Source organism: Lutra lutra, chromosome 13, assembly GCF_902655055.1.
Source record: "Lutra lutra chromosome 13, mLutLut1.2, whole genome shotgun sequence".
In the NCBI taxonomy this organism is placed as follows: domain Eukaryota; kingdom Metazoa; phylum Chordata; class Mammalia; order Carnivora; family Mustelidae; genus Lutra; species Lutra lutra.
The window spans coordinates 63,990,466-64,004,351 of NC_062290.1; the positions used below are offsets into that span (position 1 = coordinate 63,990,466).

The following is a 13,886-nucleotide window of genomic DNA, read 5'->3' on the forward strand; positions in this document are numbered from 1 at the left end:
ACGCACGCCCCGCGGGCCGAGAGCCCCGCTCCCTCGCCCGTGCCTCGCCCTCGTCTCCCGTCACAGCCCGCGCCCCCTCTCTCCCAAGGCTCACACCCACTCACCCCGACCCCCTGCGCAGAGCCTGGCCCAGCGCCGCCGGTCACTAGACAGGGTCGAGCCGGGTCCAAGATGGCGACTCCGCCCCCGCCCCCTCCGCACTCCTGGCGGGGTCAGGCCGCCCCCTCACGCGGCGGGCTCGCGCCCGAGGCCCGGCTAAAAATATCCAGGCTCGACTATATTTGGTTCTGCCGGATCCCGTCGCGGCCGCGCGCACTCCGCCCCGCCCCGCCCCGCCCCGCCCCGCCCCGCGCGCCCCGCCCCGCCCCGCCCCGCGCTCTCCGCCCCGCCCCGCCCCGCCCCGCCCCGCCCCGCTCAGCACTGAATGGAGAAGGGGCGGGGGTGACCGAGGGGAACCTACTCCGCTATCTGCGGCGCGCGCCGGCGGCGGGGCCCGGCCAACCGCCGAATTTAGTAACATCGCCTGCGTCAATCACGCGCCTCGTGTGCGTCAGCGCCGCGCGGCTCCAGGTCCTGCTCCCCCCACCCCCCCAGCCTTTGAATGGATACAATGTAGCAGCGCCCTCCTTCCTTCCGAGACTGGATTGGAACCCGTGGCAGTGCAGAAGCTCGGTTCCCCTCCGCTGGGTCAACTTGCGGAGCACCCTCCCACGGTCTTCTCCACACCCCCCTGTCTGAAGTGGAAATGGAATCTAAGAAATATACATTTTGTATATATATAATAGTTTTGTTTTCAAGTTTCGACACACACACACACACACGCAAACATTGGGACATGTCAAAGAAATAGAATGTCACATCTGATTTAAGCGGACTACAGGGAGACCCTTCCTGTCTGCGTTGTTTCACTCAAATATTTTCTCCTCCTCAGAAATTCATACCTCAAAGAGGTTGCTTTCACTTAGCTGCACTTTGGAACTTGGAGACTTTAACTTTGATAAATTTTTGTTTTTGTTTGCAGCGAGAAATTCACACTTAAATTCATCATTTCCAGGAAGACATTGCTCTCCCTCACACAGTCGCCCAGGCTTTCAGCACACTATTTCATGACAAATGTGTCCCAGAAGACCAGAGCAAATCCCATGGCGAGGGACTGACTAATAAATCCTGCTGATTGATTTCGAAATATTTAATTTGGGAGATGGAGGGGGGCAACCATCAAAAAGTGAAAGTGCGAGCTGAGATTTCCATTTCTGCTGTGGGGGGGGGGGGGATTTGCAACAGTCAGACCCGCTCAGCTGTTCAACACGTGTGTGTTTGTTTTATACACATTAAGTAGTTTCTGCTGCAGCGCGCACGTGGATGATGGATGGATGTGCACTCTTAGTTGGGTTACAGTGGGTCCAGTTAGGAAACCCACACCTTAGCTTAATGAAATAAGACCTTATCTTCCCGGAGCTATCTGCATCCCTGTGCGAAACACGCACTCAGCGAATGATGCGAGGAGGAGATGGATTAGCCTAGACGCTGAGGGCCAGCGAGGCTTAAACAGCTTTGGAACTGTTGCTTGAGGAAAGCGCAGCTGCACCTCAGGGAGTCGTCGGGCCGGTGCCTGACTCCTGCACCGGCTGCCAGGTCACTCGGAGAAGCTGGCTGGCGGAGCCTTCCCTTTCGGAAGAGCTGTCCTCTCCCTTACCCCCTCTCCCTGGCTCCATGCCTCGGGGCAGCCTCGGAGTCGCGCCAGCCGCACTCCTCCAACTCTACTCCACCCGAGCCTGACAGCTGGGCGGTCCCGCCTGACCCGCGGGCGGGCCGCGGCACCCTCTAGCCGACTCGCGCCCTGGCGAGCAGCACCGCGGCCAAGGGGTTGGCGGCGCGAGTCCAAAAGGCCCCCCTGCCGGGGCTGGCGGCGCCGCGCAGTTTCCATTGTGCAGCCCTGAGAATTGTCGGGGAACGCGCGCGCGCGCGCACATGCACACACACACACACACACACACACACACACCCTCCCTCGCACACGCGGAACCGGCTGGGCCAGGGGAGGGAGGAGGAGGGTGACGTAGCGTCCCATGGCGTCACATTGACGTCTCGCATTCCAGGCACTCTATGGAGAGGCCGCTAGGGCTCCTGTGGCATAAATGACGTGCCGAGAGAGCGAGCGAACGCGCTGCCGGGAGAGCGGAGTCTCCTGCCTCCCGCCCCCCACCCCTCCAGCTCCTGCTCCTCCTCCGCTCCCCACACACAGACAAGCTCACACCCGCTCCCTCACTCGCACACACAGACACGCGCGCACACAAGCTCCTCACATACACTCCACTCTCTCCCGCGCGCTCACACCCCTCTCGCCCTGCGCCCTCGCTGGTGCCGAGCCGCGCGGCAGCCGGACGCCCCTCCTGGACTCACTTTGCAACGCTGACAGCGCCGGCGGTGGCCTTGGAGGTGGGAACTGCGGCGGCATCCTCCCCCTTGATCGCGGCCGGAGCCAGGACGCCCGCGGAACCCCTCGCCGGCACTCTCCCATGAGTCTGGATCTCAGCATCCCCTGCCAGACGCTCACCACCTCTGGGAGCCGCTGGGCTTGTACACAGCAGCCCTTCCGGGACAGCAGCTGTGACTCCCCCCCCAGTGAAGATTTCGGGGCAGCTCTCTAGAAACTCGCTCTAAAGACGGAACCGCCACAGCACTCAAGTACGTATGAGATTCGCCCAGTTAATTGGGGGACTTGCTAAAAAGTTGGCGCGCTGGGAAGCGTCGCTCCTGAAATTGACAACTTTGCGTGTGGGGTTTTTCCCCCTCGGCTCGTCGCTCTGGTTTTGCTCGCCGAGCGGCCCGGTGGGTTCTGATGTGAAACTTTTCCCCTGTAGCGGGCCCGCGGGGATCTCTGGAGCTCGTGGGATTCCTCCCCCCACCCGAAGAGGCGAAAAGCCTCTAACAAAGAGGAGGACCGGGATTTGTTCAGTAGCTGCTCCAGCGATGTAATTCAGGGTATTTCGGCTCTAGTTGTCATGGTAATGATGCTCTCGGCGGCGGCGGCGGCAGCGGCAGCGGCAGGGAGTTGCAGCTCCGGTGATGAACGGCAGTAATTTTCTTGCCTTTTAACCAGGATTGAAAATAGGGGCTCCGGTGGGTCCAAGTTAATATACCTAATGGGGACTTCCATCTGGTTGACTGGGAGGAAGCTTGGGAGGGAAGGGGCATGGGCAGCAGTGGTTGGAGTTCGCAAAGTCTCTCGGATGATCTCTGGAAAGAGGGCGTAATTGTAGGAATGTGGCTTATTGTATTGAAATGAGCCTAGGGCTCCACTAGGCACGTCTGCCTGGCGTAGCCTACTTGCCCGTGTACACTTTTCCCTTCAGAGGTAATCGGGTGTAATTGCCTACTCCCGAGCCCGGACACGCGTGGGGATGGTGTTCGTTTCCTTCGGGCCTTGGCTTGGTGTGGGCATGTTTTACTCTTAACTGACAGAACTCGCGCTTTTGGAGAAGTTGCTCTGAGTGTTTTACTCTTAATAGAAACAAATGAAAGTTCTCAGTGGTGAGCGGAGAGCGGTTATGAGAGCACAGCCTAGGGAGATTGACTACCTAAGGCACCTCTCGAACCCACTGGAAGCTTGGGTCAGTACTAAGAGAGAAAGCATTTGTCCCTTGATTCTAAAGAACGTTCCTGGAAATTGTCTTTTACTTACGCCTCCGGATTCTTCGGAGGGAAGAGCTGCAAGGAGTTTGGTAATCACAAATGTTGGGCTGTTATCCCAGAGTCTTAGGGTGCCAGGAGAGAGGTGAATGGCAAATCCGTCCTGAATCCTCTATTTCTACGACGGAGAAATATTTTACAGAACTGAGTTGAGAGGAAAGAAAAAGCTGCCCAACGGGGCTACTGGGCACAATGAATGAAGTTGGAGTTCATTCGAGTTATCTTACCTGGATAAGGTGATCCTACTGTGAACATCAAAGTTTGCTCAGGCCAAGCCACCTCCACACCGGCTCCCTCCTCTCCGCACCCACCCACTCCCTTCCCTGAGACCGCGCGCTCGCAGAAATTCTCCCCCGCGGTTTGTCTCCTCTCCCTTGGTCTTTCTGAGAATCTCTGTCTTTCCCTTTCTGTCGGTCTCTCCTCCACTCCTACTGCCCCCGCCCAACCTCCGCCCCCGCTCCCCAGGTTTGGAAACTCCGCGGAGGAGCCCCGGTCACAATGGTGCGTTTCACGGTTTCCTCCACACACTTCACCACGGGGAGGGGAACGTGGGGGTGTTCCTTTCGTCTGCCTACGAGAAAGAAAGGAGCTTTGACAGAGGTAGTTATTTCTACCTAATTTACAACCCCGAGGCTCAGTGCTCCCGGCCCTGGCGGCCGCGAGCCGGAGCGGCGGAACGTGTTTCCAGGCGCAGAGGCTTTGCCTAGGTAACCGGCCATGGGAGTGGGCGGGGGTGGGGGCGGGGGGGAGCGTTGGGGCTTTCGGCTCTGCTGCAGGAAACGTGGTGTGGCTCTTTCCGCGAACGCGCGGCGCTCGAGGGGAGCCCTTTCCTTAAGGAGACGCAACCTCGCAAATCCTAGGAGAAACACTCCGCTCGAAAGGACCCAGGGGAGGGCAGGAATGAGGGCACCTACTGCAGGAGGTGGTGGGAGGTTGCTGGAGTCCTGTATTGCAAATTCTGGGTGGACGGGAAGCTCCTGCGATAGCCGTGGGAAGATCCGCCCGTGCCTGCGCTAGAGCGAGCGCAAGATTTCCGTACGATCGGCTGGGACAGGGCTGGGGCGGGGTGGCAAGGGAATCCCCCGTTTCCTGGCTTTCGAGGGCTTACCGGACCCGGGGGTTCCGATACCCCCTCTCCCTCTTCCTTCAGGCAAGCCGCTGGCGCAGGGGCGGCGGGGGACAAAACTTAACACGCCCCTCTCGGCCCGCGCACTCCCGAGGTTGGGGCGGGGGGGGTTGTGTTTTGGGGTTTTTTCAGTTTCACCTTCCCAACCCTCAAGATATGAACGGGTCCAGGCAAAGGGGGCGCTGTAGACCAGAGTTTGGGGCAGTGGACCTTTTCCCCCAAGGCCCGCGGACCTGCGATTCCAGCTACAAAGTTTCGCTGAGGCTGTGCGCAGAGACGCTCGCCCCGGAGCCGCGCTCGGCACCCTCCGGAATGTGCCCCCTCGGGGCCGCCGGATGGCCCCGAGCCTCGAAGTCGCCCACCCTCAGAGATACCTCCTGCTGGGTGCAGGGGGCCTCCCTCCTCCCACCCTACCAGCCTGGAACTCCAACTGCCTGGTCCCCTTGTTTCCAGCGCGGGGCTGTTTCCACAGTGTCCTTTTGTTTGCTTGACCCCTGGCCCCCAAAACTCGCGGCTAATAGAAGCTAAGCTCCATTAGCATTTAGAATGAAAAGCGCAGACTTTCTTAATTCCCCGGGGCATTCACGCATTCGTTCCGGACCTTGTGCATTTCCTATGCAACGTGTAAATTCTGTATTTGAGGAGGGCGGGGGGGGGGGGGCAGTGGAGTTGGAAAATGACTATTTTCTGCTCGTGAACACTCACTGACTCCTCGAATTCGGTCGAAACTCTTCCTCGGGTGCTCTTTCTTTGGTTTTCCTGACTTGGCGAGCTCAGAACCAATTGTGGGGACAAGAGAGATCAATTCCTAGGCGATGACAGAATGCACGTATTTTTAGCCTAGATTTGGGTGCCACAAAACGGCGGTGAACGCAGTGGGTGCCTGACAACATTTCTGCGCCCCCCCCCCCGCCCCAAGGAGGTGTGATGCTTCTTGCCCAGGAATCCCGTTCACTTTAATCACTGCTTCTTTGCCCTTACAATTCTTTGTAATTAACGTAGCATTCATAGTGACCCCCCTACCAAACCACCCTCTCCCAATACGCCCAGCCCCGGCCACGACGACCAGCCTGGTCTCACTTTAAGCTCTGTCTCTCCCGGTGCCCGCAGAGCCTCCTGCGGAAGAGCGCAGTTCGGCAAGCCCCGGTCCTGAGCCTGGACCCTCAGCGGAGCCGGGTAGCACTGCCACCGCTTCGCCTCGCCGGACGTCCCCGCCTCCCACCCTCTCAGCCTCCGCTGGAGAGACCCACAGCCCCACCATTCAGCGCGCAAGATATCCTCCAGGTAGGTCTAAAGGCATGGCGCCTTATTCCTCTCTGGCTGGGAGAGGTGGGGGCGGGGGGGAATGCACACACCCAGCAGGAGGGCTGTTCCACTTCCCAGCACCAGGGCAGTGACTGTTGACCATGCATTTCACAGAACAGGTGGCCTCCTTGCACGAAGCTCCTCTGGATACCACACCCTGTTGCTACCTAGTAGAGCAGCCAGATTCAATTAAGCGTTGCATTTCTCAAAAATATTTTTCCTAAAAAAAAAAAAAAAAAAAGTCATACGCCAATAGATTAGGATCTTATTATACATTTTGATGTCTCCATTTTTGCTCTCCTTTTATATCCAGTTTATGCATATAAAAGTTATGGACTCTCTTTGAGCAGTACAGAGCATTTATGTTTGTACAGAACCCAAATCATTTGATGCAGAAGTTTGGATTATTAAAGCGCAGAGGAAAAGAGAAAAAGCATTTGAGCTGAAAACCAAGGAGTAAATTCTAATTGGGCAAAAGAAAGGAAAGGATTGCAGGTTTGGCTTTTAACACCTCTTTATGCCTTTGTTAAAGAGATATCAGGTGCCTGGACTGTGTAATCACCAAAGATACGCAGATCAATAGAACTTAGGAGCAAGCAAACTCATATTCTAGCTGGAAACAAAGACACAAAGAAGAGCAATGCATAGGGACTGGCAAGGAAAGATGACAGAAGATTAATGGAGAAATCCTAGAGGTGCTGAAGGAGGAATAGATGGAACATTGGGCAGTGTTCTTTCTTTTAAATCATTAGCCTTTCATTTCACCCTAACAAGACAGCAGGATAAGTAATCCTTGAACTTCAAACTAGTGAGTGTTTTTAAGGCCCTTCTTGGAAAATGAAGGCTTGAACTGGCCTCTCCTTATCACCGCTTCTTCCCACAGGCCCTCATCACCTTTTTTCAAGTCAAGATTTCATCCCATACACGCATGACTCAATCAGATTTGGAAACGTGGGTAAGAGAAAGATGTCAAAGGAAATATGAAGTACTCACTTTTTTTATTAGTCACAACTTCTAGACCATAGACTCCAAACAGAGGTGAAGCACCTGCTTTCCTTTGGTTCAGAAAAACCAACCCCCAGAAACTGCCCATTTTACCATTTCTAGTTAGCCATAGAGAAAGAGAAATAATAAGATCTTTAAAAAATCAGCCACTAGATCCAGTAATTCCCAAGGCCTTCTCATCCAGCTCAACCTCTCTGAACAATAATAAGCATCCGGGATACTAGTCACTTCCGGGGGCTCAACATAGTCAACTGGCAGAGAAATTGAACCTACTAAGGAACTGCTTTCTTTTGCAGAGGTACTAATTCTTCTGTCATAAGAAAATTTGTAGGCTACCTCACCTCTTATAGTAGCTGTAAACTGTTGTCTTAAAACAGCCACTGATATATTTTATTAGTCAGAATTGGGGCATACATATATGTGTGTGTGTGTGTGTGTGTGTGTGTGTGTGTGTGTATACATACTGTATACGGCAGAGAGCATGTGCGGTGGGTGTTTTGTTGCAGCTGCTGATCTTTTTCTTTGCAGATGGCACAAACTCCCCCGAGTCCATTTCCTGGGCCTATGTTCCCACCTCTCCACCTAACTGGCTGAAGTCATCACGAGGGGTCCAGTTTGTGTAGGCTGTTAGCTGTGTTTGGAGAAATGGGGAGGGGGTGGGAGAAAGCGACCACAATATGTGTGGGTAGGCTCAGTTGGCACTCATAAAATGTTAGAATGTCAGTCTTCCTTGGCCAGTAAGTCTCGCAAAGGACACTTTTTTTTTTTTTAACTCAGATTTCTAAATCAATGCATGTGACTTTGGGGACTAGTGGCCTCTTTCCCAAAAATAAACCAACAGAGCATTCACTGGCTTTCTTTTTGTCCTCCCAACTTGTAGCCAAGACCACCCCCAATTAGTTTATAGGGTTCAAAACCCCTTCGTCAAAACATGACTGGGCTTATGAAAGAAGGAGTCAAATTTCCCAGATCTGGTGGAGAACAAGGGCAAGAGGTGGGCAGAGGTCCCCACGAGGCCTGGTTTTGGCATCCTGAGGCCCCTTAGACAGTCTTTCAGGAATTCTGCTTTCTCCAAGGAAGAAAGTAAGCATGAAGCTTTAAATCTACTCTACCGGAAGGAGAAAAGGATGGCACTTCCCCTCCCATTTCCCAGATGAGAGAGCAATGAACCCAGTGGTACCTGTCAGCTAGGAGAGAGTGCTGACTTGTTTCTGACAGACCCTTTTCCCTGTCCTGCAGATATGCCCTGCGTGCAAGCCCAGTATAGCCCTTCGCCTCCAGGTTCCAGTTATGCAGTGCAGACCTACGGCTCGGAATACACCACGGAGATTATGAACCCCGACTACGCCAAACTGACCATGGACCTTGGCAGCACTGAGATCACGGCCACCGCCACCACGTCCCTGCCCAGCTTCAGTACCTTCATGGAAGGCTATTCGAGCAACTACGAACTCAAGCCCTCCTGCCTGTACCAAATGCAGCCATCGGGGCCACGGCCCCTGATCAAGATGGAGGAGGGCCGCGCGCACGACTACCACCATCACCATCATCACCACCATCACCACCACCACCAGCAGCAGCAGCAACAGCAGCCCCAGCAGCAGCCATCCATTCCGCCCCCGTCCGGCCCGGAGGACGAGGTGCTGCCCAGCACCTCCATGTACTTCAAGCAGTCCCCGCCATCCACGCCCACCACGCCGGGCTTCCCCCCGCAGGCGGGGGCGCTGTGGGACGACGCGCTGCCCTCGGCGCAAGGTTGCATCGCTCCGGGCCCGCTGCTGGACCCGCCGATGAAGGCTGTGCCCACCGTGCCCGGCGCGCGCTTCCCGCTCTTCCACTTCAAGCCCTCGCCGCCGCACCCGCCCGCGCCTAGCCCGGCCGGGGGCCACCACCTGGGCTACGACCCGACGGCCGCCGCCGCGCTCAGCCTGCCGCTGGGAGCCGCAGCCGCCGCCGCCGCCGCCGCCGCTGCCAGCAGCCAGGCCGCCGCGCTCGAGGGCCACCCATACGGGCTGCCGCTGGCCAAGAGGGCGGCTGCGCTGGCCTTCCCGCCGCTCGGCCTCACGGCCTCCCCCACGGCGTCCAGCTTGCTGGGCGAGAGCCCCAACCTGCCGTCGCCGCCCAACAGGAGCTCGTCGTCGGGCGAGGGCACATGCGCCGTGTGCGGGGACAACGCCGCCTGCCAGCACTACGGAGTGCGCACCTGCGAGGGCTGCAAGGGCTTCTTCAAGGTGAGCGCACGCCTCATCCTGGCGCCCCCTCCCCTCTGCAGCCAGCGTCCTCTGCCACCTGCCAAGTGAGCGGCCAAGAGGGTCCTTCCCCTTCCAGAAGTGGCATTATTATACTGTGCGTGCCTGTAGCCTTTCCTAGCACCTTCACACCCACTCTCTCAGGGGGGTTTAACTTGAGGTCCATGAACGGAGGCAGACCTGGACTCCAGGGAGCTGTGAACCTCCCGACTTGGCTTTACCTTATGAACATTTTTCTGGAGAGAGCCTTCAGCAGATTCTCAAAAGGATCCCTAGTCTTTAAAAAAAAAAAAAAATGCATAAGCCTCATTGTATTCCTCCTCTGTCCATGCAGGGTATCGGAGGGGATGGGGTCTGTGTTCCAGGCCCTGGACATTTATATCTCACTTAATCCTCATATAAGAGCTGGGACTCTAGAAGCAGACAGACCTGAGATTGAATTCTGACCACCCACTAGCCATTTTTATTAATAGTATCTTGAAGGTAGGTATTAATTATCCTTGCTTCACAGATGAGGAAGTGGAGACTCAAAGAGGTTATTCAAATTACCCCAAGACACACACTCTGTGAGAACTCTTCGCAGGTCTGCACCAGCAGAATAGACAGGAGCAACTGGCTGGTTGCAGGCTGGGGCAGCTCCCTCTGTAGAAGACAGAAGCTGGGGTCTCACCAGTCCCCTCCATCTCTGTGCCACACACAGTGCCAGGTGTGGACACTGTTCATTATCTCATAGACCTAAAGGAGAATTTTATAGGGTCTTCGGCTTCCTCCATAACTTACCCCTGAGTAAGCTGAAGCCTAGAAAGAGAAGCCTTGTGCGTTCTATAAATGGTGATTTAGTGGCACGTTTGGCCGTTCCGGCTGGTTTCCTTCAACACTTGGGGTCAGCGCTCTTTCTACTGTTGAGGGAGAAGAGGCCTTGTTCTCTTGCCACTCAACTTTTGCTACTGACTCCCAGACTTCTTCAGACCCTTAATTCTGTGCCACCCTCTCTACTCCCTTGGCCATTATATCAGGCATTTGCAAACCCACAAATGTTCTTGCACCTGGCCACTCCCTGGCCTTCAGAGCCTGGCAGGGTGGAAGTAAAAGGGAAGCTAGATGCTGATTGGGTAACTGGTATTTGGAGGCCAATAGGATATATCTGGGAGTGGGAGTGTGCTAAAATTGGAGTCAGAACACTCAAATAGGAGTCCTTGATCTGTCACCTACCAATCCAACATACCATGTTGAGCATGGTATGTCTTTCTAGGCTTCCATTTTCCAATCAGGTGAATAAAAATTCAGAGAAGGGCCATGAGTATCAAATTAGATAAAGCAGTTATGAACACATTTATTTAAAGGGCCATAAAATAGTAGTTCGTTATTAAATGAAAACTACCAAGTATTTATTAAAATGCACATGTGTGTGGATTGGTATGCCTACCAGCAAGCAACAGTTATTTTTTATCTGGGGTTAGACATCATGCAACTAATTAAATTCTGCAGATAAATGAGAAAATGCTGTGAAAAGACTTTGTAGTATGTCTAGTGCCATATAGGAGGTATGCAGAAATATAATGTTTTAAATGAAGAACCCTCAGTTTAGCCATTTTTTTTTCCTGTCTGAACTGCTCACGCTTTACCAGGGTTCTTTCCAAGTTAACCACATTCCTGTAGCAGATTTCATTTTCACAGCATTTCAGTGGAAATGCTGAAGGGCAATGAAACAGGCAGCCAAAAAGGGTAAAAGAAAGAAAAACAATTAAGAGAAGTACGATTAACCCACGAATATAATCACCTCTGAATAATTGAGAGTTAACCAAAATACAGGAGTGGTAATACATTCCTCGTCTAGAAATGTCAATTAAGTGTTCCCCAGCAGCGTCCCTTTTCTGCAGCAATGCCTTGAAAACAAATCTATACTCAAAAGGGTGGGGGTAGGATGGGGGAGAACCACCCCACAGATCTGTTAATTAAAGGAACAGGAGCAGGTTTTACCCAGTGGCTTTCTACCATTAAATTGAATTCTTTAAAAATGTGACATGAGGTGCAGTTAATGATGGGAATTCAGTGATTGAACCATAACGATCTCTCCCTGTCCTTAAACTGTGCAGACACACACAAATGTGGGGAAGGTTTCAGGTTATTGGGAAGATGTATACCTGAAGCAAAATGCCACCAGCACTCAAACTGGCAGGTAGCCTTGAGGATGATGGCAAGAAAGAGAGTTTCAGAAATTACTGCATGTCCAATGAAAGAGAGCTTCATTCAGGAAACATAAGTTTCCTACCCTTACAGACTGTTGAGAATTTAAATGCTGGAAACTCAGAGATGTGTTTGTGTTTTGGAATTTTGCATTTTAAACTAAATGGATCTGGCTTTGGTAGATTTTTAAAGTCATAGAAGCAGTTTAGAAACCATTCCCTAAAATGAAATTAAAAGGTGATGGGGTGAAAACTAATTTATGGGGCTTGAGAACTGCTAAAAGTAAAAGAGTAAAAGTGAATCTAGAATTTTGGACCCAAAATAGATCACCAATCCTAAATTATCTGGATTTCTTTCTTCCTTCCTTCCTTCCTTCCTTCCTTTCTCTCTTTCATTCTTTCTTTAATGCGGTCCAGGCTTACTAAATAAATTCCAACTTTCTGCTCTATTTGGAGTTGTATAGATTCAGGTAATCTCTGAATAATTTCACCCTAAGTAGTAAATACACATCCACTTGTACAATTTTTTTTAATTTTTTAAATCATTTTTTTAAATCTGGAGCATAAAACATGCTTCATTATTTCTCCATGTGTCATTTTCAAATCATATGTGATGCTGAAGAATAAAACCTCATTTGATATCCGAGTCTAAGGTTTATGTTGTATTGTTTACAATATGGCTATTTTGATGTCTATGTCAGTAGTCATTTATGAGATGACCTATTAATAGGAATTTTTATTGAAAATTTATGGCTCTCATATTTCCTTTTTTTTTCTTTTTTAATCTTTTTGTTGGGTTGGTTTTTTTTTTTTTTTGGTGTGGTTTTTAGTAACCAATTTTAAGATTTTACTTTCAAAAGTCAGAAATAATCAGTTTACCCTAGATATCCTCTTAAGAAAATATTCTCTTAATATATATTATCTTAATATCTTAAAGATAAAATAAATGATATAGGCAGATTAAGCGATAGTGATTTTTTTGCATAAAAACATTTCCTATATGTTTTAACTAGTCAAGTCCTGATTTTGCTTTTTATGATTTCATCTCTATTGGGGAACAAAGCCAGTTACTGTGATATTTGACTTACAATAGTGATAGCCAACAAAGTACATCCCAGATAATTTTGATTTTATTTTAATAAGGTCAGCAATAATCAGGGGAGTGGAACAAGTAGAAAATTGTTCCCAAAGGGATATTAAAAGTGGAGATAATCTAATCCTCCAAGGTATGATATGTTGACCTGGTAATTTCAGATATGATTTTATCATTCAGACTTGGGTGTCTCCTGAGACTTGCTTCAGAACAATCCGAGATGATTTTCATTGTCAGCAGCTAACACTAATAAAATTGTTTTTCCTGCAGGCTAGCGTGTTAGGAAATTAAATTTATCTAATTATACGAATTGCACTGTCGCTTTTCACATTGTAATTAAAATACATCTTGTCAGGTCCTACCTCTTTCCAGAAACTATTAGTTGACTATCTCTGTATTGTGTTTTCTCAGAGAACGGTTCAGAAAAATGCAAAATATGTTTGCCTGGCAAATAAAAACTGCCCTGTAGACAAGAGACGTCGAAACCGATGTCAGTACTGTCGATTTCAGAAGTGTCTCAGTGTTGGCATGGTTAAAGAAGGTACGGATATAATGCTCTTTATTCAGCTTGCTTATACCTATTCTATCACTGAGAAAAATGTTGATATTAATGTTGGGATGGTGAATTTTCCTAGTTGCCTTTTCTTCCCAACATTTTACTTTTATGGTGTGTATTCCCATTTAAAAATAGCCGAGGACTACTTATTCTAATTTCTCAAAATCAATAGAGAGCTTGTGTACATACATCTCTGTTCTATTTAAGAAGGGAGACTTTCAGGGCTAATTCATTACCAGATGTAAGTATGAGTGATTTTTATGCTGCTTGTTTCAATTCTCATTAAATCATTGTGGGGATAGAATTCCAAACTCATTGCCACTTGTAAATGTTGGTCTAGTTAATGATTGCTCAACTGTAATGTGTTTTGATTCTTTTTTGTGATTTATGGCTCTTTATGGATATCTTTGAAGACATTTTTTTCTTTTTTTCTCTTGGCATCAGTTGTCCGTACAGACAGTCTGAAAGGGAGGAGAGGTCGGCTGCCTTCCAAACCAAAGAGCCCATTACAGCAGGAACCTTCTCAGCCCTCTCCACCTTCTCCTCCGATCTGTATGATGAACGCCCTTGTCCGAGCTTTAACAGACTCAACACCCCGAGATCTCGATTACTCCAGAGTAAGTTTTATGATGTCCTGCTTTTCGAATGAATGATCCGGTCTCTGTTCATGATA

The 13,886-nt window shown here is 50.8% G+C and overlaps 1 protein-coding gene across 2 annotated transcripts in view; it reads left to right on the forward strand.

Moving 5' to 3' along the window:
* Positions 1–2,160: 2,160 nt before the first annotated feature.
* NR4A3 (nuclear receptor subfamily 4 group A member 3) overlaps positions 2,161–13,886 on the forward strand; it is a 35,456-nt gene continuing 23,730 nt past the window's right edge. The window contains exons 1-5 of one of the 2 annotated variants that reach the window (XM_047700813.1): positions 2,161–2,688; positions 5,930–6,103; positions 8,369–9,360; positions 13,069–13,198; positions 13,658–13,830. In XM_047700813.1, the coding sequence (XP_047556769.1) occupies positions 8,371–9,360; positions 13,069–13,198; positions 13,658–13,830 (1,293 nt within the window). In that variant the 5' untranslated portion in view covers positions 2,161–2,688; positions 5,930–6,103; positions 8,369–8,370. Of the gene's footprint in view, positions 2,689–5,929; positions 6,104–7,007; positions 7,080–8,368; positions 9,361–13,068; positions 13,199–13,657; positions 13,831–13,886 lie in introns of those variants that run through there. The other variant, XM_047700814.1, reaches the window with a different exon arrangement.